This window comes from Phaethon aethereus (genome assembly GCF_964289735.1).
Source record: "Phaethon aethereus genome assembly, chromosome: 1".
In the NCBI taxonomy this organism is placed as follows: domain Eukaryota; kingdom Metazoa; phylum Chordata; class Aves; order Phaethontiformes; family Phaethontidae; genus Phaethon; species Phaethon aethereus.
In genome coordinates, this window is record NC_138575.1 from 224,031,994 (window position 1) to 224,059,221 (window position 27,228).

The 27,228-nt window shown below is 53.4% G+C and overlaps 1 protein-coding gene across 1 annotated transcript in view; it reads right to left on the minus strand.

Annotated features, from left to right (window-relative positions):
* The window catches only part of DCHS1 (dachsous cadherin-related 1), a gene marked incomplete at both ends in the record, with an annotated part of 52,894 nt that overhangs the window by 2,674 nt on the left and 22,992 nt on the right, over nucleotides 1-27,228 (minus strand). Inside the window, 18 exons of the mRNA XM_082001591.1 lie at nucleotides 205-343; nucleotides 1,205-1,491; nucleotides 2,006-2,136; nucleotides 4,248-4,402; nucleotides 4,584-4,795; nucleotides 8,117-8,230; nucleotides 8,725-9,588; nucleotides 10,180-10,389; nucleotides 10,687-10,812; nucleotides 11,283-11,522; nucleotides 11,849-12,683; nucleotides 17,403-17,560; nucleotides 17,733-17,829; nucleotides 22,650-22,837; nucleotides 23,045-24,064; nucleotides 24,446-24,682; nucleotides 25,775-26,006; nucleotides 26,110-26,298. Coding sequence (XP_081857717.1) covers nucleotides 205-343; nucleotides 1,205-1,491; nucleotides 2,006-2,136; nucleotides 4,248-4,402; nucleotides 4,584-4,795; nucleotides 8,117-8,230; nucleotides 8,725-9,588; nucleotides 10,180-10,389; nucleotides 10,687-10,812; nucleotides 11,283-11,522; nucleotides 11,849-12,683; nucleotides 17,403-17,560; nucleotides 17,733-17,829; nucleotides 22,650-22,837; nucleotides 23,045-24,064; nucleotides 24,446-24,682; nucleotides 25,775-26,006; nucleotides 26,110-26,298 — 5,434 coding nt within the window. The remainder of the gene's footprint in view (nucleotides 1-204; nucleotides 344-1,204; nucleotides 1,492-2,005; nucleotides 2,137-4,247; nucleotides 4,403-4,583; nucleotides 4,796-8,116; nucleotides 8,231-8,724; nucleotides 9,589-10,179; nucleotides 10,390-10,686; nucleotides 10,813-11,282; nucleotides 11,523-11,848; nucleotides 12,684-17,402; nucleotides 17,561-17,732; nucleotides 17,830-22,649; nucleotides 22,838-23,044; nucleotides 24,065-24,445; nucleotides 24,683-25,774; nucleotides 26,007-26,109; nucleotides 26,299-27,228) is intronic.

Consider the following 27,228-nt stretch of genomic DNA (forward strand, 5'->3'; position numbering starts at 1 on the left):
AGGGTTATTTGCTGTAAGAACAGATGTGCAGGACGCTGCAGTGGGAGCACTTGGTGGCCACACCACCATGTCCGCCTCACTGGCCAGCCCAGACAGTGACCTGGTGAGGGGCTGAGCCTGGGTCAGCATGGGGGCACCTCCCTCTGCAGGCACTGTCAAAGCAACCCACAAGATGGGCCCCACACAGCAGCCAGCCCCACGCACCATTGGTGGGGTCGATGGCGATGTCAGGGCTGGGCACAGCCAGGTGGAAGGAGACATCCCCGTTGCTTCCTGAGTCTGGGTCGGTTGCACTCACAGTGAGAATGATGCTGCCTGCAGGTGTGTGCTCCGGCAATGTCACCTGGAAGAGGAGGAATCCCATCAGTGCTGGGTCCCCCATGCGGGCACCTGTTCCCCCTTGCCTGGAACCAACCAGCAGGGCTGGGAGAGGGCTGGCCAGGGCAGCGATGGACAAGGTGGCCCAGCTCATTGCTGGCCAGGGCCTTCCCCACCTCTGCACCAGGGCCATGGCTGGCATACTGAGGGGGCCTGTCCCACATTCACAGCACCTAGCCTTGTTAGTGTGACTCCTGACCAGCTTCGGCATCCATTTCCTGATCCTTTTCTCTGCTTTGCTCTGCTATTCTGAAGAACTCTTTAATAGCTGTTATTTTCTCCACAAAAGGTATTTTACTCAAATCAAAACAGCTCTTGTCTTTTTGGTGTGCCAAACAGCATGTACAAACAGACAGTTCCATTGGTCTGTGCTCTCAAGCATTTCTGTGGCTTCCCAGCTTCTTGCATCTCTGGTCCAGAGATGCACCACGTTGCATGAATCAGCTTTCATCCAGTGATCTGCCTATGGGGCCCCAGGCCAGGTCTCGCCAGTAGCACTTGGCCAGACTGTCATCTATCTCCCACCACAACTGGCTTTCCCACCGTTCCCACCTATTCGAGCATGTAGTATCTGCATGCAGCTGTGCAGGCCCATAGCTGCTGATCCCAGTGCCTGCTTTCAGCCAGCTGTCCACACCACAGTGACAGCATAAAGGCTGTCAGGATGTGGATGGGAGCGAGCCCAGGAACAGAGGGGCCAGGACGGGCTCAGACCCATCCTCAAGGGGATCTCTGTGCCTCATAAGGCCAGGTGAGCCAGGCAGGAGCAGCGGAGGGGCTCGTGCAGGCTGGCCCACACTGCCTGGCTCACCTGTGTGCACAGTACCTGATAGAAGCCCTGGCTGAAAGTTGGTGCGTTGTCATTCACATCCTCCACAACAATGGTGAGGTTGGCCTCAGTCTCATGGCGGGTGTCAGAGGCACGCAGGGTGAGGGTGTAGTGGCTGCGCTGTTCATAGTCCAGTGGCCCTGTCAGGGCAATGCGTCCCCCATACCGCAACACACTGAACGTGCTCATGGCATCACCATCCAGCATGAGTGTGTAGGAGAGCGCGGGGCCTGAGTCCACATCGTTCCCAGTCAGCTGCGCTATCTGGGTGCCCAGCAGCGTGTCTGTGGAGAGGCGAGGCATGAGCCAGCAGCCACATCTCCTTGGAGAAGACCTGGCTCACGTGGTGGGAAACCAGCTCAGTCCAGAGCCTGAGCTCCGGAGACAAGGGGGAGATGATAGGGGTGAAGGGGAAGGTCTTGGGAGCTAGGCAAGGCAGGTCAAGGCTGGCACAAGCACAGGGCACACAGGCCAAGGACAGAGAGCAGACAGGGCAGGTGTGTGCAGCCCAAGCCCCTGTGGTGCAGGCAGGAGCCATGGATGAGTTGGGAATTCAGTGGGTTCCCTCAGGACGCAGCTGTAGCACAGGGGCCATACAACCCCCAGCCCCAAGCCGTCACAGATGGGGCAGTGCTGAAGAGCTCAGGGGGAGCTCAGCCAGTGGGTCAGCACAAGCCGGCCCTTGGCAAGGGAATGGACAGGCCTCTCTGGAGGCTTCTCCCCGACCCACAGGTGTCCACTGCGCCTCAGCTCTTGCCATCAGTGATGCATTACCTCATGGGGCTGAGCTGCACTTACTCTCTGGGACCCGCACCTCCCAGGGAAACGGGATGGTGGGGCTATTGTCATTGATGTCCATCACCACAACGGTCAGCGTGGCAGATCCCACAAGAGGCGGCGTCCCTCTGTCCATTGCTGTTACCACCAGACTGTGGGCAAGCACAAGAGTACAGCACAAGGTTCACAGACATGTGGCCACATGTGTGAGGGAGCAGTACATGCATGCAGAGCATCTGGAACATGTAGGGAGGTACTGCATGTGTGCACAGGGTTGGAGTGTGTACATGTGGTACTGGAACTGTGCACAGCATCGGGAGTGTCTGGGGCAATGTATATGTGCAGAGCATCTGGAGTGCATGTGTGGGGCAGTGGATGTGTGTACATTGAGAGTATGGTGGGGCAGGGCAACAGATGGATGTACATTTGAAGTGCGTGTTTGGAGGGCAGTGGGTTTGTGTCTAGCACCTGGAACATATGAGCAGGCAGTGAATGTGGGCACAAGTGTTTGGAGCATATGGTGGGCAGTGGATTCATGCACAGCCCTGGCATGGGTACATGGGACAAAAAATGCATGCACAGTTGGAGGCTTTTGCAAGGGGAGGTAGTGGATGCACCCATAGAATTTTTAGTCTGTGCAAGGGGCAGGAGTCTGGAATGTGTGTGGGAGATGATGCAGGCAGAGCATGTTGTGGGGTGCAGGGAGACAGGCTTTTGGAGCATAGCTGGGTGTTGGGGAATGCATGGAGCCTCTTTGTGGAATGAATCAATCACAGAATCATAGAACAGTTTGGGTTGGAAGAGACCTTCAAAAGTCATCTAGTCCAACCTCCCTGCCATGAGCAGGGACATCTTCAACTTGATCAGGTTGCTCAGAGCCCCATCCAATCTGACTTGGAATGTTCCCAGGGATGGGGCATCTACCACCTCTCTGCGCAACCTGGGCTGGTGTTTCACCAAACTCATGTTGAAAAATTTCTTCCTTAGATCTAGTCTAAATCTACCCTCTTTTAGTTTAAAACCATTACCCCTTGTCCTATCGCTACAAGCCCTGCTAAAAAATCTGTCCCCATCTTTTGTATAAGCTCTCTTTAAGTACTGGAAGGCCGCACTAAGGTCTCCCTGGAGCCTCCTCTTCTCCAGGCTGAACAACCTCAACTCTCTCAACCTTTTTGTGGCCTCCTCTGGCCCTGCTCCAATAGGTCCATGTCTTTCGTGTGCTGAGGGATCCAGAGGTGGATGCAGCACTGCAGGTGGGGTCTCACCAGAGCAGAGTACAGGGGCAGAATCCCCTCCCTTGACCTGCTGGCCACGCTACTTTGGATGCAGCCCAGGATACGGTTGGCCTTCGGGGCTGCGAGTGCACACTGTCAGCTCATGTCCAGCTTTTCACCCACCAGTACCCTCAAGTCCTTCTCCATGGGGCTGCTCTCCATCCCTTCATCCCCCAGACTGTATTGATACTGGGGGTTGCCCCGACCCAGGGGCAGGACCCTGCACTTGGCCTAGTTGAGCCTCCTGAGGTTCACCTAGGCCCATTCCTCGAGCTTGTCCAGGTCCCTCTGGATGGCATCTGAATGGTGATGGGTATGTGAATGGAATGAGGGAAGAGGGGAGAGAGACATGTAGCCATTGGAGCATGCATATGGGGGAGAAAACATAGCCTGCATGGGGTGGCAGAAGTTAGTCCTTGCATCTGAACCATGCATGTGTAAAAGGGCAGGGGAAGACTTAAATTCAGTGTGTGCAGTGTTTGCCATTATCTTATATACATGTGGCTAGACTGGTGTGTGCACATGGTGAGGGGCCCAGAGGGCCTCAGCTGAATGCAGAAAGACTTGCAAGAGGTTTCAGGGCAGTGCATACTGCCTGCAGCATGTGTGGCAGGACAGAAGGGTGCGATGCATGGCAGTCGGAAAGGACTGAGCATATGTTGTCTGGATTAAGCAGGCAGGAAAGGGAATGGATGCAGCCACTGAAAAAAGTCCATTGCTCCTCTCACAATCTTCTCAGATTTGCAGAGACCAGGCTGAACAGAGCACTGGCTCATCTCACGGCCATCTGTCATGCCTTTGATACCATTTGCTCCCCTTGTTAACACTAAGCCTAAATTCCTGCTGTTTGGCAAAAACATTTCACAGACAGGGCTGAGACAGTTTCGCATGGCACCAAGCAGCAGAGTATTCTCTGCAGCCTTGCGGATGCTGCTCCACAGCTATGCCCCTCTCGTATCTGTGGAACAAGTTAGTCTGGCTCCACTCACCGGGTCTGGGACCAGATCTCCCTGTCCAGGATGGCAGCAGTAGTGATAGTGCCAGTCTGAGGATCAATGTGGTACAAGCCTGTCATTGGCAGAGACTGGTTGATGGCATAAGTCACTTGCCCATTTGCTCCCTGATCGAGATCATCTGCCAGGACCTGCAATGCCACATGAGAGATTCAGCAGTGCAGGTGTGGAGCCCTGCAAACCACAGCCCTCCAAGACTAGACCTGTTTGTAGGTGCCAGTCCCAGGCCCATGACACCACCCACCACCACCTCACCCCATCAGAGAGGCAGGTCAGGGGTCTGGATGTCCCTGTTTGTGCCCCCAGTGATACCTGGATGACTGGTGAGTCATAGCTCTGTGACTCCCAGATGAACGCCACGTAGTTCTGCAGCTGGAAGCGTGGCAAGTTGTCATTCACATCTTGCAGGTTCAGGTTTATGGCCATAAAGCCAAAGGAAGCTGCTGTCTCTGCCTGGACCACAAGCCGCAGCCGGGGGCTGGCCTCAAAATCCAGGCTGCTGGAATCCTGAACTGAGATGGCACCTGGGAGGAAGGGAACAGCAGGATGGCGTGGGTGAAGAAGGGGTGAGTGAAGAGGTGAACATGTCCATCCCCCATCTTCTCTTTTGTTCCCTTGCATGTAGTCCATCCCTCTGCTTATCCACCCATTTTCAAATAGACAGGACAAACACACTGAGTTCTTCTGAGTCCTCTCCAAACTTCTCATCAGTCCCAGTGAGCTGCCCTGGGTGATAAATCTTGCACCTTGCTCAGGACAGACAGCTTCTGCTTACATTAAAGCATGCAATAGTCCTCCCACTATGGAGACACCATATGAGGTATGGCCAGTTTAAAAAAGAACGGCTCCATGTCAAACCCCATACTGCTACACAAGCTCATCAAGCTCCAAGCTAAAGTCACCTAACTGCAGCTATTAGTCTAAGTCAAATCCTTACAAAGACCCTATAGGAGCTGCCAGCAGTTCTCCTGCTAGGGGTTGAGGACAGACATCCATTCTTATCCTCCTGAGCCACTGTGCACCTGGGCTTTCATAATGACAAGGTATTGCTGTCCCACTCAAGAAGGTGGAGGGCATCCAAAAAGATATGCTAAAATGACTGGCAGCATTCCTACAGGCATGCATTCAAATGTAATGAGGAGGAATTGTGCTCTTGTGGCTGAATTCCTGCCTTGGGGAGTCTTGCAGACCCTTACTCTCTCTGCAGACTGCTTCAGCATCTACATGTAACCACCAGGTGAACTGGTCAGGTGATAAGGATGCAGTATTGGGCATCTAGAATAGCTATGTGGCCTTGGACAAGCTCAGCTTCTGTGTAAGAGCTCTGCTGCCAGATTTGCATGATAACGTGAGTTCCAATGCACGCAGCTGAAACCAGGCCATACCTCCAGGAGTGGAAAAAAAAAAGACAGATTACAGCTACCAGCATGGTGGCCTGGTTTGGAGAATGGCTGTTTCCTCACCTCCTGCAATGCAAGGGCTGGGAGCCAGCTGTGCTCCATTGCCCCTCTGGCACCATTTGGCTGCCAGAGCAGGCCCTGCCTCTGAGGGCTGGCTTGGCCTAGAGAAAATACAAGGAAAGCAGTCAGCAGTAGTCTGCCTTCTGAAGGGTTGTTCCTGCCCGAGACAGAAGCAGCTGAGGCCGAGGTGCCACAGTATGGGGCTGAGTATGCTCCTGTGACATTCATCTGCTCTGGTTTTGTCTACAGCAGGCACTTTAGTATGCTTTCCAATGCAAGGTCCTCAGACAGCTCCTGTGGACATCACCTGTGGCCCTCCCTGGAGAGAAGATAAGCCTGGGGATGGCTGAGGACACTCACTGATTGGTGCCCATGCACTGGCCCATTGTCACAGCAGAGCTGAAGGACAGGTGCCCAGTGTTACACTTCTTGGCAGCTGGCACAGGGCAGGAGAGCTGCACTGTGCCAGCCTCCCTTGGCCTCCCTCGCTGTGGTGTTCCAGCATCCCATATCTGGTTGCAGCATGCAGCCCCTTGCCCTGTGAGAAAGCAGGGCAGTGTCTCACAGACAGACAAACGAGACTCAAGGAGGGACAGGTTTTAAGGGAAAAATCCTGTATTCTCGGCACTTTGCCCAAGAGAAACGTTTCCTCATTGAGATGAGCCACAGCAACCGAGGTGCAACTGACGTGCAGCCAGAACATGTCCAGGGTGTTTTGAGAACCACTGGCACACACAGCTTGGGATCCTGTTCCAAAGCCAACTACTTAGCAGGCACAAGAGAATGGGGTTTTAACAAGAAGCTCCAGCTTGACATCTGTGCTGCAAGGACTGACTTTCTCATAGCATGGAATCATAGAATAGTTTGGGTTGGAAGGGACCTTCAAAAGTCATCTAGTCCAATCCCCTTGCAATGAGCAGGGACATCTTCAACTTGATCAGGTTGCTCAGAGCCCCATCCAACCTGACTTGGAATGTTCCCAGGGATGGGGCATCTACCACCTCTCTGCGCAACCTGGGCCAGTGTTTCACCAAACTCATGTTGAAAAATTTCTTCCTTAGATCTAGTCTAAATCTACCTTCTTTTAGTTTAAAACCATTACTCCTTGTCCTATCACTACAAGCCCTGCTAAAAAATCTGTCCCCATCTTTCTTCTAAGCCCCCTTTAAGTACTGGCAGGCTGCAATAAGATATCCCTGGAGCCTTCTCTTCTCCAGGCTGAACACCCCAAACTCCGTCAGCCTGTCCTCCGAGGAGAGGTGCTCCAGCCCTCTGATCATTTTTGTGGCCCTCCTCTGGCCCCGCTCCAACAGGTCCATGTCTTTCCTGTGCCGAGGGCTCCAGAGCTGGATGCAGCACTGCAGGTGGGATCTCACCAGAGTGGAGTAGAGGGTCAGAATCCCCTCTCTTGACCTGCTGGCCATGCTGCTTTGGGTGCAGCCCAAGGATATGGTTGGCCTTCGGGGCTGCGAGCGCACATTGTTGGCTCATGTCCAACTTTTCATCCACCAGTACCCCCAAGTCCTTCTCCATGGGGCTGCTCTCCATCCCTTCATACCCCAGCCTGTATTGGTACTGGGGGTTGTGATACCCCAGTCTCTTCCAAACTACAGGGCAAGCATCAACCTCACAGCAAGGCACCCATCACCCTACCCTCAGCCAGGCTTTCCCTGATGCCAAGGGATGCATAGCCCTTCAAAGCCTGCCCTTTGAAAGGCGTGCTGCAAACAATACCAGCTTACCCAGTGTCACTGGGCAGAACCCTGCAACCTGCCTCACTGCTCTGCCTGGGTTATCAGCCACCCACAAGCACCACTGATATGTTCAGCACCTGCTGACTGCTCAGGAAACACTGTAGTGCAGAGGGAGGGCTCCCTTAGAAAGCCCACTAGACAGGGAGTGGTCCCCCATTTATTGTCACCTTTGGGACTGCACAGAGACAGCCATGAATCCACAGCAGTGTTGCAGTCACAGCAGCTACAGGCACACCAGAGAATAAAGCACGGCAGTCCAGATGCCTGGCTCTGAGGCCCCAACATAGGATATGTCATTTAATTGAATTTGCCATCTAAGGGAGAGGCTGCACCCAGATTGCATCTTAGGGATGGTCCTGGCCTCTGCTAACTCCTGAACTGGGCTGAGGAGTTTTTGGGGAAAGGTCCAGTTAGGAGGGACCAAAACTGTGCTGGGAGCCTTGCTAACAACCTCTGGAAAATGACAGGTTAGTGTCCATGTCCAAATACTAACATTATTTAGTTTACTGGTATAGAGGTATAGACTGTGTTCCTGTGCCTTTGGGGAGGCTCTGAGCCTTGTGACAGCTGAGCAGGCATTAGCAGAGCACAGGTGGCTGTGCTGCTTCCCCGGGTGGTCTTGGTGCTGTACCTGAACTAGGCTGGATAAGGAAAGCATTCTTCTCGTTGCCGCTGATGATGCTGTATGTGATGTGCCCAGAAGAGCCCCCCATGTGCATAGCTTGGATGCTTGCCACGGCAGTGCCTGGAAGAGAGTGAAACACTGTGAAGGGGTAGCAAAGTCCCAGGGCAGGTGGCAGAGAGGGTCAGGGTGGTGTGTGGGCAGCATGTGCTGTACCACAGGAACACAGCTCTGCCTGAGGACACTGCTGCCACAGGAAGTGAGATCTAGTGGCAACTTTGGGCTGGGAGCGAGGATTCGTGGGGCTTGCCCATGCCCCCTCTATGGTCTCACTGTGACCCCTGGAGACTGTCCATGAGCAACTGGGCACCTGTGACTGCCTGCAGTGATCTGAACACCCTGAGGCAAACCCACAGCCATTACCACCCTGAACAGCCTGGGCACCAGTCAGACCCTGTAGTCCCTTGAGTCTACCCAAAACGTAATGGGGCTTCCCAAGTCCCTGCAGTGCTCCTTGGTTTGAGTTTCCCCCAGCTTTGCCAGCCCAGCAGCCACCTCCCCTCTTGTCCTGTCCCATTTCATCCCAGCACTTGCTGATCACTCTGCCCAGCTGATACCTGGGGCAGCATTTTCTGGCAGGGCCACATCACTGGTGCTCCGGGGAAACCGCAGCCCCTGGTAGGGCTCTTCCTGCAAATGGATAACCACCACACCGGTAGAGGAGAGTGCTGGTTGTCCCAGGTCTGTGGCCAGGATGAAAAGTGTGCGCTGGCGTTGGCTGAGTGAGCCCAGGGGCTGCAGCAGTTGGATATCCCCTGTGTAGGAGTTGATTGCGAAGGCAGAGTTGGGGGTGGCAAGGCGATACAGGATGGAGGCATTGGCACCTGCATCCCTGTCCTCTGCCCTCATGGTGGCCACAACCTGCTTGAGCGGTGTGTGGCGGGACAAGTTGACAGTGAGTGGGCTGTGCAGGAAGGCAGGGGTGTGGTCATTGACATCTCGCACCGTGACCGTGACACGCACAGCTGCACTCTTGGGTTCCCATGGTGCTGAGTCCACAGCCTTGGCCAGGAAGCTGTAACTGGGGTGTCGTTCCCGGTCCAGTGCCTGGGCACTTCTGATGCGCCCACTCTGCGGCTCGACCTGGAACATGCCAAGTGACTCATTGCCCAGGTAGTAAGAGACCTGCCCATTGGTGCCCTCGTCAGGGTCCTCAGCCACCAGCTCCAGCACCAGGGCACCAACAGGCAAGTCCTCTGGCACCTCCACCACATAGGTGGCCTGAGCAAAACCAGGTGCGTTGTCATTTAGGTCCAACACTTGCACATTCACTGACATGGTGGCACTGAGCGGCGGGGTGCCATGGTCTTGCACCACCACTGTGAGGCTGTAGGAAGCAACTTGCTCCCGGTCAAGGGCATGTGCAGTGGAGAGGACACCGGAGACTGGGTCTAGGCTGAAATCCTGCCCAGGATCTCCATCTGGAAAAGAAGAGAGGGAATAACAAGACAGCATGACTATAACTGGTTCAAGGAAGGACCTGCCCTATGCTGCCCAGAGAGGACAGCATGAAGTCCATCCCACTGTGGCCTGGAAGGGAAGGTAGAGTGAGCTGTTCTCTGTAAGGCCTCAGTGGATTGAACCTCCTTGGTTCAGCTCTGTGGGTGGATGTGTCTGTAAGAACTGGCTCCAGCATTTTACAGGCCAGTGCTGCTACCACAGGGAGCTCCCAGATAATGCATGGCATGATAACAGCAAAGAGATCTCAGCAACCTGTAAATTCAACAGGTCAGAGCAGCCAAGAGAGGTATGGAACTAGTCCAAGCCTGGGGAATGAGATGAGAGCCTGGGGAATGGGTAAGTGCAGCCTGTCCAGATTCTTGGGGTGCTCTTTACTGGGGCCAGAGAAACTAGAGGGCTGAGCAGCCACTACATGTGGTTTGAAGCAGGAGAGAACTGAAGTGGAACAGGAACTGCCACAGGTGATGCTTCCCAGAGCCATGGACAACCCAGGGTGAAAAGCCCTTACCTACTGCCAAGAAAGAAGCTACAGAGCTCCCTGTGCACCTCACCTGCCACGTAGTATTCCAAGCGCCCGTTTTCGCCTCCATCAGGATCGGTGGCCCGCAGGGTATAGAGTGCCACGCGGCTTTGGTTCTCAGGGACCTCCACAGAGCAGGACTCGCTCTCTAGGTGTGGTGCATGGTCATTCTCATCCCCTACTGTTATCCGCACAGTTGCCTTGGAGAGGTTGGGGGGCAGACCACCATCCCGTGCATAGACTGCAGGAACATAGCAAGAGCACTGCAGGCTGCCCTGCTGACTGGGAGCTACTATCAAGCCTGTCATATGCAAATGCCCAGACAATCACAGGGGCAGCCAGGCATGGGATCACTGGCATTCCTGTATGCTCAAACCACCCAACAACCCTGCACGCCCCACAAACCCCTATCATTTCCCATGGCCTGCCCTCCCTGCAATACTGCCCTACCCCAGCAGTGGGGAGCACACATCTGCCTCCCCTGTGATCCCTACCCCCACACCTGCTGCACCCCTCTCGTGCACTAGCACAGCCCTACCCATCAGCACGTGTTGCTCCTGCTCCTCGCGGTCCAGGGCATGTGTGGTGACAATAAGCCCTGTCTGTGGGTGGATGGAGAATGGCCCCCCAGAGAGACCTCCATAGGACACCTGCCCATTGGCACCTGCAAGGAGGAACAAGGTTTGAGGGAAGGCCATCAGCAACTCCAGAAGTCTCTCATTTGGCTCACAGCCCTGCACCTCCCTCCTCCCAGGCTTCCCACTCAGGGGTCACGCAGACTGTGGGAGAGGATGATCTCACTCCCTGGCAAGTAAAGCTGGGGCAGAGCTGTGTGGTGGAGGGAGGTCCCAGCCCAGCTTGTGGAAGGGAAGATGGGCCAAGGAACCTCCAAGGAACAAACGCCATTGTCTTGGGGACTTAGAGGGAATCACAGTCCCTGTTCTCATTCCCAGCTTCTCCCAGGTTTCAGCCCATCTCTCATCTCAAGGCCAGGTGATGATCCTTGCCCCTCCATGGTGAGCCAGGCTCTCCAAACCAGGTGGAAGGGAGCAGAGTGCACCCAGTCCTGGGTTCTGCATCTCCAGAAGGGCCCCTGACCAAACTGAGCAGCTCACCCTCGCCCTGCATCCTCACCCAGGTCCCGGTCTGTGGCCAGCACCTGCACCACAGGGCTGCCAGCTGGCAAGTTCTCCATGATGTGTGCTTCATACTCAGGTTTTTCAAAAGTGGGAGCCTCATCATTGACATCCAGCACCAGCACGGACAGTAGCTGTGTGGCAGAGTGGCGTGGGAAACCATGATCCATGGCCAACACGGTCAGGTTGTGCTGCACCACCTCCTCCCGGTTCAGGGCCCGCACAATGGAGAGTGCACCTGCAGACACAAGGAGATGGGTGACCTGTGACCACATGGCACCAGGGATGACTGTTCCCAGGACAGAACTATTGCAAGGCTGCAGGCACTGGGGTAAGCCAGGTACGGCCAGGTCTCAAGAGAGACAGCAGTATCATGCCAACCAGGTGCCAACCAGGTGCTATGCTCGGGGCTCTCTGCACCCCACAATTCTCCCTCTTCCAGGTTCCCCAGCCCACACCCTCCTCCTCTGCACCAGGCTACATCCCCATGTGTCCCCGCACCCTCTGGAGCCCTTGCGTTCCCAGTGTCCCTGCCACCCACCCTGCATCCTCCTGAGACCTCACCAGTGCTGGGGTTAAGGTGGAAGCGGCCATCACTGTTGCCTGCTCGCAACGAGTAGCTCACACGCCCGTTCTCTCCCAGATCATTGTCCTGGGCCACCACATGCAGCACCACAAAGCCTGTTGGCTGGTCCTCCATGACGCTGACAGCAGCAGGTGAGAGGAACACAGGCGCGTTGTCATTCTCATCAGTCACAAACACACGGGCTGTGACAGCTGCCGAGCGGCGCTGACTGATGTTGCGGGCCTGGTCTGTGGCCTCCACCACCAAGAGGAAGGAGGCAGCAGCCTCCCGGTCAAGGCCCTGGCGAAGGGTCAGCAGCCCCGAATGGCTGTCAAGTTGGAAGGGAGCCCCAGGGGGCTCCTGGTGCAGCAGGGTGTAGCGCACCTGGCTATTGGGACCCACACCATCCCCGTCCAGCGCCTGGAAGGTGAAGATGGATGAGCCAGCCTGGGCATTCTCGGGCACCACGATGGTGATGGGGTCTTCAGGGAAGGTGGGCGCCTGGTCATTGCAGTCCTGCACGTGGATCTGTACCAGAACCAGTCGGCTGGAGGGATAGCCATGCTGCATGTCCTCAGCACTCACCTGAAGCACGTGCCGTGCCCCAGCTTCATAGTCCAACTCCCGGGCAGCGTAAATCTCCCCTGTCACACTGTCAACCACAAACGTGCCATCCCCACCACCTCCGACCACCGTGTAGGTCAGCTGTCCTTGCGCAGGGGCATCTGGGGGTGCCACTGAGCCGATCACAGACCCCGGCTTGACCCCCTCAAGAGGATGTAGGGTCAGCACAGTGGCATCAGGCCGTGGCAGCACCCGGGAGGATGGCAGTACCTGTGAGGAGAGGCAGCAGTGAGGGGCATGCGCTAGGGTGCTGTGTGCCACGAGGTCCTATTGGGGAGCCAGTAGAGAGGGACATGGGGCCTGCAGAGAGCAGGTGTCAGGAGGCAAGGCCTCAGCTCTTGTGGCCTAACAGATGAATAGCAACCTGAAAAACATACTGGACATAAGCATGGGTTTGACAGGGTGAAAAATGAGCTTCACCTGGGGAGCTAGGGTAAGTAAGGACAGAGATGCTGACTGTGCAGAGAAGGCTCAGGGGGGATCTTATCAACGTTTACCAGTACCTGAAGGGAGGCTGCAAAGAGAATGGAGCCAGGCTCTTCCCAGTGGTGCCCAGTGCCAGGACCAGAACTGGCTGGACACAAGCTGAAACACAGGAGGTTCCCTCTGAACATCAGGAAACACTTTTCACTGTGAAAGTCACCGAGCACTGGCAGAAGTGCCCAGAGAAGTGGTGGAGCCTCCAACCTTGGAGACAGTCAAAAGCCATCTGGACATGGTCCTGGGCAACTGACTCTGGGTGGCCCTGCTTGAGCTGGGTGGTTGGACAAGACCTCCAGAGGTACCTTCCCACTTCAACCATTCTGTAAGTCCGTGATTCTATGATTGTGTTAGATACTCTAAAGGCAACAGACACCAGCAGAAACAATTCTGCAAAACATAAGCAAGACTGGGGAAGAAGAGAGGTAACGCTCATCCAGATGAGAGGTACCGAGAAGAACGATAACCCAGTATGACTCTAAGATAAGTAAATACTATCACTACTTTTATTAAAGATACTTAAGTTAATTTGGGGATGAGGTGCACCTGTGGATGGGAAAGAGGATACATCAAAAGCCATATCTGAAAGGAAAACGCGTTGAAGAACTCAGTGCGCTCATGTCAAGGAGCTGGGGAAAAAGAGAATACAGCAAAACTGTCAGCCCAGAGGAGTATCAAAACCAGTGACTGTCAAGCAAATTGCTACATTACAGGGATGCACATAAGCACTTTAGGGACAACCAGCCTGCCAGCATGGCCTTATCACTTTGAAGGCCGTGGAACAACTTTAATGACAAGAACAGTTACAGACATGGCATGAAAAGGAAGGATAGGCATGGAAGGAGAGGCGGTGGGGTGGCTCTGTGTGTTAAGGAGTGTTTTGATTGTATAGAAATCAACGATTGTGAAGACCAAGTCAAGTGCTTATGGGTAAGGATGAGGGGGAAGGCCAACAAGGCAGATATCCTGCTGGGAGTCTGTTATAGACAACCCAATCAGGATGAAGAGGCAGATGAAGCATTCTACAAGCGACTGGCAGAAGTCTCGCAATCGCTACCCCTTGTTCTTGTAGGGGACTTCAATCTACCGGACATCTGCTGGAAGTGTAACACGGCAGAGAGGAAACAATCTGGGAGGTTCCTGGAGTGTGTGGAGGATAACTTCCTGATGCAGCTGGTGAGTGAGCCCACCAGGGGAGGTGCCTTGCTGGACCTGCTGTTTACAAACAGAGAAGGACTGGTGAGAGATGTGGTGGTCGGAGGCCGTCTCGGGCTTAGCGACCATGACATGATAGAATTCTCAGTTGTGAGTGAAGTAAGGAAAGAGGTCAGCACAACTGCTACCATGGACTTCCGGAGGGCAGACTTTGGCCTGTTCAGGTCACTGGTTGAGAGGGTCCCTTGGGAGACAGTCCTGAAGGGCAAAGGGGTCCAGGAAGGCTGGACAGTCTTCAAGAACGAAATCTTAAAGGCGCAGGAGCAGGCGGTCTCCATGTGCCATAAGAAGAGCTGGCAGGGAGGGTGACCGGCCTGGCTGAACAGGGAGATTTTGCTGGGACTCAGGGAAAAGAGGAGAGTTTATCACCTCTGGAAGAAGGGGCAGGCAACTCAAGAAGAGTACAAGGATCTCGTTAGGTCAAGCAGGGACAAAATTAGAAAGGCAAAAGCCCAGCTAGAGCTCAGTCTGGCCACAGTCGTAAAGGATAATAAAAAATGTTTTTACAAATATATTAACAACAAAAAGAGAACCAAGGAGAATCTCCATCCCTTACTGGATATGGTGGGGAACATTGTCACCAAGGATGAGGATAAGGCTGAGGTACCTAATGTGTTCTTTGCCTCAGTCTTTAATAGCCAGTCCAGGTATCCACAGGGTATTGAGCTCCCTGAGCTGGAAGACAGGGATGGAGAGCAAATTAAACTCCCCATAATCCAGGAGGAAGCAGTTAAGGACCTGCTAAGCCACCTGGACACCCACAAGTCTATGGGGCCTGATGGGATCCACCCAAGAGTTCTGAGGGAGCTGGTGGAGGAGCTTGCCAAGCCACTCTCCATCATTTATCAACAGTTCTGGTTAACAGGAGTGGTCCCAGATGACTGGAGGCTTCCCAATGTGACACCCATCTACAAGAAAGGCCGGAAGGAGGATCCTGGGAACTACAGGCCTGTCAGCCTGACCTCTGTACTGGGGAAGATCATGGAGAGGCTCATCTTGAAGGGACATATGAAGGACAACCAAGGGATCAGGCCCAGGCAGCATGGGTTCATGAAAGGCAGGTCCTGCTTGACCAACCTGATCTCCTTCTATGACCAGGTGACCTGCCTAGTGGATGAGAGAAAGACTGTGGATGTTGTCTACCTGGACTTTAGTAAAGCCTTTGACAGCGTCTCCCACAGCATTCCCCTGGAGAAACTGGTGGCTCATGGCTTAGACAAGTTTACTCTTTGCTGGGTAAAGAACTGGCTGGATGGCCGAGCCCAGAGAGTTGTGGTGAACGGTGTTATATCCGGCTGGCGGCCGGTCACAAGTGGTGTTCCCCAGGGCTCAGTGTTGGGGCCGGTCTTGTTCAATATCTTTACTGATGATCTGGATGAGGGGATCGAGTGCTCCCTCAGTAAGTTTGCAGACGACACCAAGTTGGGTGGGAGTGTTGATCTGCTGGAGGGTAGGAGGGCTCTGCAGAGGGATCTGGACAGACTGGATTGATGGGCTGAGATCAGCTGTATGAGGTTTAATAAGGCCAAGTGCTGGGTCCTGCACTTGGGTCACAACAACCCCAGGCAACACTACAGGCTTGGGGAGGAGTGGCTGGAGAAGGAAAAGGACCTGGGCGTGCTGGTCGACAGCCGGCTGAACATGAGCCAGCAGTGTGCCCAGGTGGCCAAGAAGGCCAACAGCATCCTGGCCTGTATCAGCAATAGTGTGGCCAGCAGGAGTAGGGAAGTGATTGTACCCCTGTACTCGGCACTGGTGAGGCCGCACCTTGAATACTGTGTTCAGTTTTGGGCCCCTTACTACAGGACGGATGTTGAGTTGCGGGAGTGTTTCCAGAGAAGGGCAATGAAGCTGGTGAGGGGTCTGGAGCACAAGTCTTATGAGGAAAGGCTGAGGGAACTGGGGGTGTTCAGTCTGGAGAAGAGGAGGCTGAGAGGAGACCTTATCGCTCTCTAAAACTACCTGAAAGGAGGTTGTGGTGAGGTGGGTGTTGGTCTCCTCTCCCAAGTGACCAGCGATAGGATGAGAGGAAATGGCCTCAAGTTGCGCCAGGCGAGGTTTAGACTAGATATTAGGAAAAATTTCTTTACGGAGAGAATCGTCAAGCATTGGAACAGGCTGTCCAGGGAGGTGGTGGAGTCACCATCACTGGAAGTGTTCAAAAACGGTAGACATGGCACTTGGGGACACGGTTTAGTGGGCATGGTGGTGTTGGGTTGATGGTTGGACTTGATGATCTTAAAGGTCTTTTCCAACCTTAATGATACTGTGATTCTGTGTGATTCTGTATTGTGGAATGGCTAAAGACAGATATGCCAGGCTAACAGAGTGCTCTCCTAAAGGACAAAGGAAATGCAGTGTATCTAACTTGCCTGGGTTTTAGCTAGGCTCTGATACAGTAGCACATGGGAGATAACTCACTAAACTTGGGAAAGGCACAGTATGATTATGGCTGTGTGGCAGAAAGGACTAAAAGATTGACTGGCTTGAGAAGGGTGATTACCAGGCATTTGCAGAGATGGCTTTTGGTGCTGACATTTACTTTTTTAAGGGCAAAAGAAAGCTGAGTACGTTATGAGCTTGCTGATGATGTTAGAGGGCACTGCCGGCACAGAGAAGCAGCAGAACATCAAACAAGGAGAGTCAAATGGCCTTGGGAACTGCAAGAACGGGGACGGGAAGATGTGAAATGGTGTACCGCAAAAGTGCCTTGACTGGGGGGAAATCAGAGTCTCTGCTGTGAAAGGAAGCTCATTACTAACAACAGAGAAAGGACTTGTCTGTCTGGGCCAATACACCAGGCAGTGAGTGCCGAAGTTATACAGATGTGAAGAACACCCTGCCTGTCAGGAACACTGTTTTCCATAGATGCTGGGAAGAATTAATGTCTCTGTGCAGGGGACCTCTAAGGTCTTCTCTGCAACAGCATATCTAGGACAAGGTTGGCTGTCCAAGTCTGGAAAAGACAGAACTGCTTACTATTAATGTTGTTGACCACTTTACAAATAGGAACATGCACAGTGGCAGATAGACCCACCCCTTCCCACCCCAGGTTCTCCACACTGATTTTAGGGCTGGATCACAGCTGAGCAAGGGCAGAGGGTGTCCTGGGGATGAAGGTGGTGGAGGGTGAGAAGGTGGGGAGGAAGGCTGCCACGCAGCTGGATGGTGTCCTCCAAGAGATGAGCAAGGGGTAGATGGTGCAGGGACAAGAGGAGCTGGAGTGCTGGATACCTGAATACGGATGATGGCTGATGTACTGCGAGGCACTGCACCCCGGTCACTGGCTGTCACAGTGAAGATGTATTCAGCACGATCAGACCGGCGTAGAACTGTGGCAGTCCGCAACTCTCCAGTAGCCATGTGCAGTGTGAAACGCTCTGCCCAGGCTCCTGCAGAAAGAGGGTGAAATGCTGCAGGAAGAAGCAGAGAGGAGGGAGGGCAGGGGGCAGGTTGGGATGGAGGAGGGAGTGCGGTGTGGCAGGACTTGGGCAGTGAGCACCCGTCTGCCCACCGGGGTGATGGCTGCAAGTGAGAGAGCAGCATCAATTAGTCAGTTCATACCTATCAGTGAGTAGATGATGGTCCCATTCTCACCCTCGTCAGGGTCCTTGGCCTGCAGGGAGGCAACTAGAAGTCCTGATGGCTTCTCTTCCAGCACCTGCAGCACAGCCCAGGGAGCAGCTGAGTGGCACAGGGCACCCTTCAGACTACCCCCACAAACCCCAGAGAACAGCACAGGATCTGCACCTTCCTACACCAGTCCTGAACCTCACCCAAGGCACAGATCCTATGGCAAGACCCACAGGCTGCGTCTGAGGCTGACAACATGGAGAAGTCCACGGAAAAGCTGGTAAAGGGAATTTCTGCCTTGCCAGCCCTCCTCTCATCCTGCCCTGTTTAACAACCAGCTTAGCAGCCTTGGGGCATGCTGCAGGGTGATGGGAGGACACTATTTCACCCATGTTACATCCAAAGCCTCTACAGCTAAGAAAATCCAGGGCTTCATGACAGTCCTGGTTCTGTCTGCCCCCAACAGACTCTTTCAGCTGCAAATGCAAAGGTGTGAGCCCTGACAGGCTCAGAGGCCAGTCACCCTGGCAATGGAAGGGGATTTCCTCAGTTCCCACCAGCCAGGCCAGGGAGGTTTGTGATCTCTGGAAATGCAGATGGAAGTTATTCCTAGGCTTGGACACCTAGACTCCTAAGGCTTACCCCTCTGTCATTTGCTCCTACTTAGCCGCGCTGACTGCCTGTCTGTAGGTGTTTAAGACCACCATTTTATGCCAGTGCATCACAGTACCATCAAGTCATTAATTATGCATGTGCTCAGCTAAAACCACATTCTGAGGTGAGTATCCAGCTTCCTAACAGAGACCACATGTAACAGCATTGCATGCAAGTACCTTTTGTGGATAGTTATGGAAATGCACACATCCCTATTACTGCCCCTCACTATGGGTCAGCTTTTGGGAGTATCCTCAACAACCAACCCATGCCTACTGGCAGACCTGTCTCTCCTCCAGCACAGACGCCTTGCACCTACCCACACCTCACTGGTAGAGCAGGTTCCCCACTTGGCATAGACTCTGCAGTCCCTTCCACAGCAGAGGACATCAAATTCACACCCTATCAGCACATGCCACAGCACAAATCATCCTCACAGATTCAGCTGTGCTAGGTGATCTCTGTGTGGTACCACTTCAATGCATTTATGAAAAAGACAAGTCGAATCTGAGCAAGAATCCAAGGAAAGATGCTGCAAGTTCCTGAGAGGAGCCAAGTGTTAATGCTGTTGCACAAGCTGCTAGCACCATGCTGGTGGCGCTCGGGAGGGGAGACCAGAGGGGCTGGACTTGTTTAGCCAGGCCAAGCAGTGATGTGACTGCACTCTGTAAACACTGGGGAGAGGGGAGGGAAATTCCAAGGAGAGAGAAGAGCTATTTAAGCAAAAACACAATATTGGCACAAGAACAAATGAGTATAAAGTGGTCAGAAATTAGTTTAGGCTGGAAATTAAGAGATGGTTTCTAACTACCAGATCAAGGAATCTGGAACAGCATTTCACAGCAGTGATGGAGGCAGAAGACCTTCTAAATATAGCTTGGCTGTTTATGAAAAAGAGTGTCTGTGTGGACACCTCTCAGTGGGGCCATGCTTAGAGGCCCCTTCCAAGCCTTCCTCTGTAACAGGCTGGGGCAGCGCCTGTCCCCCACGCTGTCTCTAATCTCCCTCAACAAGGATACAAGGGGCTCCTGCTTCGCGTGCATGGTCACACTTCTCTTCCACAAGGAATCAAACTCCATCTGAGGAAAGCAGTGACTCAGCAGAGTTAAATGAGCAGCATCCACACAGGCTCCATGTACAAATGCCATTTCAGATGCACAGAGGAATAAACAGCAATAAAAGTGGTCTTGCCTCTGCAAAAACCTCAGCCTCAGTAAAACTGCTACCAGGCAGGCTTGTCCAGGTCATATGTCCACCCTCCAAGAAGGTTGTTGCAAATACCAGCTTGGTCCAAAGATCGGAGAGCCATCTCAACCATTGGCATAGCTCTCACAGTGGCTGGCAGTGAATATATAGAGAAGATGCAAGAAATAGGGTTTGTATGGAATAATCCTCCTGTGAAACCTTCCCAGCTTCCAGCAGTCTGTGGCTAAGTCACTTCCTGAGCCACAGATCATATTTTTGTTCAACAGCCTTTGATGGATTCATTTCTTTCCATGAATTCATCTAATTTTGAACCCATGCAACTTTTGGCAATGATTTCACAATTTAATTATGTTCTGCATGAAAAAGTACTGCCTTTGTTTATTTTAAACCTGCTGCCTGGTCATTTCTTATGAAGCTGCCTAGGTCTTGTATTGTGAAAAAAGCAACTTCTAATTTCTCCTTTACTTTCTCTGTGCCATTCACTGCACACCTCTGTTATATTCCTACAGTGTCTTCCATGCCAAAGAATGTTCAAGTATTTTCTTTCTGCATGGAAACCATTATCTAGTGGAGATCACATTAACATCCTTTTCTGAACCTTTTCTAGCACTACTGCTTATTTAGTGGAACAAGGCAGGGCAGAGAGTGTGTTCAGAATTTGAGATGTAGGGTAATGATGTTTTCTTTCATTCTCTGTTCCTTTTCTAACAAAGCTCAGCATTTGATTTGCCTTTTTGACTACGGCTGAGCCCTGAGCTGACATTTTCACAAAGCATTCATGGCGATGCCCCAACCTTCTCCCTAAACTTTAGCCAATTCAGAGCCCACCACTGTGTAGGTGAAATTCATATTGCTTTTTGCCATGTGTATCACTTTCCAGTTAGCAACAGTGAACTTCATCTCCCATCTTCTTTCCTAATTGAATAGTAAAGCAAAATCATTCTACAGTTCTTCACAGGGAGTCCCCACCTTTATTACTATGAATAGACCAGTAACATCAACAATCAATCACCTCTTCTGGAGGGTATATGAAAATGCTAAATAGCAAGGATACCAGCACCAGTCCTAGGCACCCACCAGTGACATCTTCCCTCCAAAAACAGACCACTTCTTCCTTCCCTGTGCTCCCTCTCCCCTTTCCTAATGATCATTCCCTGGGAGGATCCATTACTACTGCAGTTCCTGTGTGAACAACACCTGGTCCTGCCAGTGTGTTACCAATGTGCTTGATAAGCTCACCTTGCAACCCTACAATGAAAGATACCCTGCTAGGTGATGCTTAAAGCAAGGTGCTGATACAGAAACCTCCATCTGCTTTGCCTAATGAATTTGTATATTAATAGTTCACTGAGCAAGTCTGCAATAAATCATTGTGCTTTGCATTTATCAGTTTTTACTTTTCCCTCCAAGCCTTTCTTCTACATCTAAATCATGGTTAACAGTGGCCTATTCCTGTGCTTCACTCTTCTCTACCAGTGTTTCTAGCAGGAGAGCTTCAAACCAAAGTGCCTAAATATTTGTTTCATTCAAAACTGTCACAGCATTTACCTGCCTTCAGGACTCTAAATCTGTCCTAGCCTTGCTCTGTCTCCTGAAGGATGCACATGCTTTTGTGGTACCTTTGCATGAGAAGATGCCTCCTGAGCTCTAGCAGGACACTCCCAGCATTTCATGCCCCCAAACACTGGAATCAACTGCAAAGCCTGCTGTGCAAGTGTGTTGCTGGTGTCCCCAGACAGCAGACAGGACACTCGGCAGACTGCAGACAGAGTGTGAGCAACACCACTTTGCAGAGCCTGTTCAGCCAAAGTCTCAGCAATGCCACAGCTGGCTGGTCCCTGGCCTGCAAGAGTGACTCAAAGGCCAGAGCCTTGCTCAGAGAGAGGACAGGAGTAACTTTGCCTTCCTCTGCCTCCACTGGGCCCTGAGAGATGCCTTCATCAGGCCAAGCCTTGCCAGACAGTTTTGCAAGCAGCGACTGCCAGCTGGACATGCAAGAAGGCTGGGCAAGGGATGGCTGTAACCTGGAACAGGAAGGGAAAAAGTAATGAACAGGGGAGGCCTGACTGGAGTTGCAGAGTTTCCCCAGCGTCCTGTGCTGATGGCCACCCAGATGCAGCAGTCATCTGCCAATACAGTCCTGCCTGCTCTGACTTGCCTCTGGTGTGCAGCTCAGGCAGGACCTGCAACAGAGGAAGGTTGCCATCACCGTGATGTTTCAAACCCAGCACACTGCAAATGGCTTTGAGCATGCTGCCTGAAGTGCTGCAACGTGCAGAGCAAGCACATCCTTTCAGCTGCGGGTTCTCCCCACAGAGAAGATGAGGACAGGCCTTCAATTGCCCATCCTGCTCCGTTGCTGCCAGTGCTGCTTGGCTGGCTCGCCACACGTGCCACTCCAAAGGGGTCACAGCAGAGCACAGATGACGCCAGCTGGCGGTGGGGGTGGAGAGTTGGTCCTCACCCACGTCTGTTGAGGAGCACAGACATAACTTAGTCTGCAGCACACTCAGTGCCTGGGTGACCACAGCCGCCACACGGTGCTGAGGGAAAGTTGGGCTGGAACCCATAGCAGATTCTCAGAAAACCCTTGTGAGTGCAAAGTCCAACTAAGCAGTGCTTTCTTGATCTCCCAGAAAGCTGAGTGGCTACACCTAAAGTCCCGAGACCTAGAAGTTAATGGCATCCCGTGCCTCCCTGCTCGCAAGTATTTTACCCTTGGCTCTGCTGGGTCAAGTTTAGGGGTCCCTTTCTTCTTCTCTTCTTGCAGGCATGTGTGAGCCAAGAGCTTCTGCCTGCTGGTCAGAGCCCTCTGCAGTCCTCACGTACTCTGTGCATAGGGAATGTCTGTATTTCCCAAGGATATGCCCATCTTACCACATCTCAATCAGATTTGCCAGACTGCCCTGGCTGCTGCATGGATGAAACTTAAGCCTGCTTATCTCCCATCCTGAAACCCTGAAACTTTCCCCCTGCAGAACCACTTGTCCCCAAACCCAGAGCCTATCACACCCCTACCTCACCAGGGCTCCAGCCTGCTGTCCCTACCTGCACAGGCAGCTCCTGGCCACTGGTCACGTGAAGGAAAGCAGGAGCGTTGTCATTCTCATCCAGCACAGTGACATAGATGGTTCCTGTGGCACTGCGGGGTGGTGCTCCCCCATCCTGCACGATCAGCAAGAGCTGGTAGCTGGACTGCTGCTCCCGGTCCAAGCTATGCTTGGTGCTGAGCTCCCCTGTGAGGGACAAGTGGGGACACAGCTCAGCCCAAAAAACACTTTAGAGAAGAGGCTGTGCTCAGGTATGTTGCTGGGCAGCCCAGCACCGCAGGGGTAGGAAGATGAATATTCTGTTGCGGCACTGGCCTGGCCCGCATCACTTTTGACCTGCGCTGGGCTTTCTCCCCAGTCAGCCCCAGCCTAGGAAGCCAGGAAGTCTCTCACCTGTCTGTGTGTGGATAAGGAAGTTGGGATCGTGCTGGAGCAGGCGGTAGGTGAGCCGGCTGTTCTGCCCAGCATCCCGGTCACTTGCCATCACCCTGCCCACACTGCTACCAGGAGCCTGATTCTCAGGAACAGTGAAGAAGTAACGCTCCTCACTCAGCCGGGGGCTGTTGTCATTCTCATCAGTGACGCTGATCCGTACCGTGCTGGTGCCTGTTTTCCGGGCTTCCCCCCCCGCACCACTTCCTCCTGCCGAGGCCAGCACTGTGAGCACATACAGGTCCCGTGTCTCCCGGTCCAGTGCACTTTTGACATACAGCCAACCACTCTCAGGCATGATGCCAAAGCTGGCAGCATCCCCATCTGCACGCAAGTGGTAGGTAAGGGTCATGGATTCTGCATCGCGTGCCAGGGCCCGCACCTGCAGAAAGCGAGTGGAGACAGGCACACCTTCCTGCACCTCCACGCGGTAGGTCAGTGTGTCAAAGATCGGCCCATTGTCGTGCTCGGCTTGCACATGCACCAGCAGTGTGAACGTGGAGCTGAGCTGGGGAACACCACTGTCTCGGGCCACAATGGCCAGCCTGTAGGCTGTGCTGGCTTTATATTGCAGGGCCCCCATCAGTCGTACTGCCCCCGATGAGCGCTCCACACTGAAGGTGCCATCACCTCCTGATACCAGCTCAAAATTCACCTGGCCGTTGGCACCACTGTCACGGTCCTCAGCCTGCAAAGTGTACACTGTAGTCCCAGGTTCTGTAGCCTGTGGCAGCAGAATGGAGTCAGAGGGGGCTGGGAACACTGGCATGTTGTCATTCACATCTGACACAGAAATTTTCACGCGTGTGTTGCTATAGGCAGGAGGTGATCCACTTCGGGCCTGGACATCCAGTATGAGGACTGCCTGGGACTCATGATCCAGAGGTAGGCTGGTGTGGAGCTGCCCAGAGGCAGAGTCAATGGAAAAGTAGCCATGAGGATCCCCCGAAGAGATGGAATAAAAGATGTCATCAGCATGACCTATGCACAAGGAAATTAAGACAGGAAGAATGATTTGTGCATCCAGCTCACCTCCTCAGTCCCCTACAGACAGCAACAGGGTTGGGTAGTGCTGTCTGCAGCCGACTCTGGTCGGAAGGTGTACAGTAGCACTGTGTACATGTGCATGTATGCACAGATGCACGTGCACAAGTGTGTGTATATACGTATGTGTAAGCACATGTGTGAAAGCATGCACTGAGTTGAGTAACAATCACATGGGTGCACATTCGGATGTGCATGCCCCTGTGTGTGCATGGAGCTCCCAAAACAGGGTTGCTCTGTGAGGAAGTGTGGTACTGGATCTTCAAGATGATGAGGGGACAGGGAAAGTGACTGCATACAAAAGGGACAAGCCCATACCTGGAGGGTTCTGGGCCCGGACAGCCCCCACACTGGCACCCTGCAGCATGTCCTCAGGCACTGTGAAGAAGTACTGAGCTTGCTCAAAGACAGGAGGTGAGACCGTGCCCTCCACGATGCTGATGTTCACCCGGGCATTTGGCTGTGCCTGTAGTCCCCCACCATCTTGTGCAGAGATCACCAGCTGCACCAGGGTGTTGGCTTTACCACTCAGGGACCATGAGAGGGAGATGACACCTAGGAAAGAAAGCAGTTCAGAGGGCACTATGCCTGCACCACTGCATCATCTGGTACCAAGGGAACAGGCCAAACCATAACCGTGAAAAGAAAGACCGAAGGGGGCAGCAAACAATGTGCATCACAGGGGAAGCTCACCATGGAAGAACTGAAGTAAAGAAGAAGAACACTCCTGGGAAAGCCTCCCCACATCCTCCTTTCTCAACCTTAAGCCCAGCCCTGAGCTGAGTAGTGGTAAGGGCTGGGGAAAATGAGCCAGAGGGAAGGTCTTGGGAGAGGGAAAGGAAGGAATAGGGCTTCCAATGTGGGGTGCAGGGTGAGGGTCACAACCCAGCAGGTGGGATCTGGGCTGTGGGGAGGCTCTTGAAGGAGATGTAGAAAAGAAGGACCATCCTCGACAGGCCCTACAAAGGAGGTGGCCCTGCATTAGGATGGCTGGTAGGCCTGTTTTATCCCAGCCACATTCTGGGAACTTGGGGACCAGTGTGGAGAGATCCTGATGCCTGGGCTGAGCACAGGACACCTTCCTGTCCTGCTGACAGCCCCTAGCATGACATGCCCATGCAGTCACCTCCCCAGCAGAAACTGCTCAGGCTTTGTTGGCCAAAGCAAGGCAGAGCAGACGCAGACAATGAGAAAGGTGGGACTGGGTGCGACAGAGATAGAGGGAAGGAGAGTAAACTGAGCTGGGGAGAGGGGGGAATTGGGCAGGGAAAACTGGGCAGAGACAACTGGGCAGGGACAAGAAACTAAGCAGGATACAGCCTAATGGGGCAAGGCAAGCAGCATGCAGGAGGAAAGGCACAGTGAGTCAGTGATGGAGAATGAGGGAGAGGAAGGAAGACAGGACAAATAAGGAACAGAGCAGGGAGCAGAAACGAGAGGTCAGAGACTGACTCTGGGAAGGGGCTGCCAGAGCCTCAAGAAGCCAAGACAGGGAAGATGTGGCAGGGAGAGAAACAGACATATTCTGGTGGCAGATTGCACTGCTGAGATGGCCAAGCAGTGACTCTCAGGCTGGCTTTTACACCTGCCTGCATCCCACTGCTCTGTTTGCTGCCTACTCTGGCTGCCCCCTGAGCTCTCTCTCACCTGTGTCCTTGTTGAGGGAGAAGAGAGGTGGTGAGTTTCCCAAGACAATGCGGTAGGTCACTTTCCCGTTCAGTCCCTCATCCTTGTCATGGGCAGTAACACGCAGCACAGCTGTACCTGGCATGCTTTGCGTGCTGATGCTGGCAGCATATTCCAGTGGGTAAAACACTGGCCGGTTGTCGTTTATGTCCTCCAGGAAAACCTTCACATACACCATGGAGTTCAGGCCACCCTGAGGAAGGACCAGATTGGAGATGGTGCAAAGAGCAGGGGCAAGGACAACAGTATCCCCTGCACAGTCCTGAGTCAGCAGCATCACATCCCCATGCACTCACCCCATCAACAGCAGTGATGGTGAAATCATAGGCAGACGTGCCCTCATCACGATCCAGAAGTTGCACAGTGCACAGCTGCCCCGTGTGCTTGTCGATGCTGAACTGCGTGGGGACAACACTGCCGATGCCAGAACCAATGGAGTAGGAAAGGGAGCCAAACATGCCGCTGTCTGCATCTGTGGCTGTCACCTGAATGAGGGAAGTCACTACATGAGGAGGGCCAGCATGACAGAGAAGACTACCAGCCAGACCCAGCCCATCACCACCACCACCTCCACAACCCAGTGCTTCCCTCTGCTCTATGGCCTACAACAAAATACACTGTCCTCAGTGTTGGCTGTAGTAAAGCAGACTGACAGTTACTGCCTCATCCCTGCGATTCTTGTCCCAGACAAGCCACCACTTCCTCTGCAGTCCTCCCTGCAAGAGGACAGGGCCTCTCAGGGGCTCACTGGCTGCACACAGTGCCCTGGGCAGCAGCTGTGGCGCACCTCAGGATCAGCCTATGCTGGCCCGGTCCCCATGAGGGGACACAGGGGTAGGGGAGCACAGCGTTGCAGACTCTCAACGGCTGCACCATGCTTCCTATGTACTGTGCTGCCATGGGCCCCTGCACCACCAGAGGTGCCTTGTTTCAGGTGATACCTCCCTTCTTGCAGCCCTGGGGCACCATCCATAACCCAGGTCAGCAGACTTGCCTTAGCAAAGGAAAAGGCCATATGAAGTGGGGTGGCAGAAAGGCCAAGCCTCACACAGATGCCAAGGATCTAGCAGCCAAGCATCCCCATTGCATCCAGCTTGATCAGCCAGCCAGGGACAACCTATGCTTTTGCAAACAGCTGCCCCAGGCCCTCTGCTCCTTCTTTTCTGCAAAGACGCTTAAGACAAGACAGGAAGAAAAACAGCCCCCTTTTCACCATGACCTGTTCTCTGTCCTGCTCTCAGAGCTCTGTGCCCAGCAGCCCTGGGCTCAGAGGATGATGACTGAGGGTGGCATTGCCCTATAACAGCCAGGGCCCACGGGAGCCTGGAGCATGTGAATTGCATTAGCAGTTACAAACACAGCAGGAGGATTAAAACTGCTCCCTGCTTGCAAGGCCCCAGTTCCTCCTCGGGCTC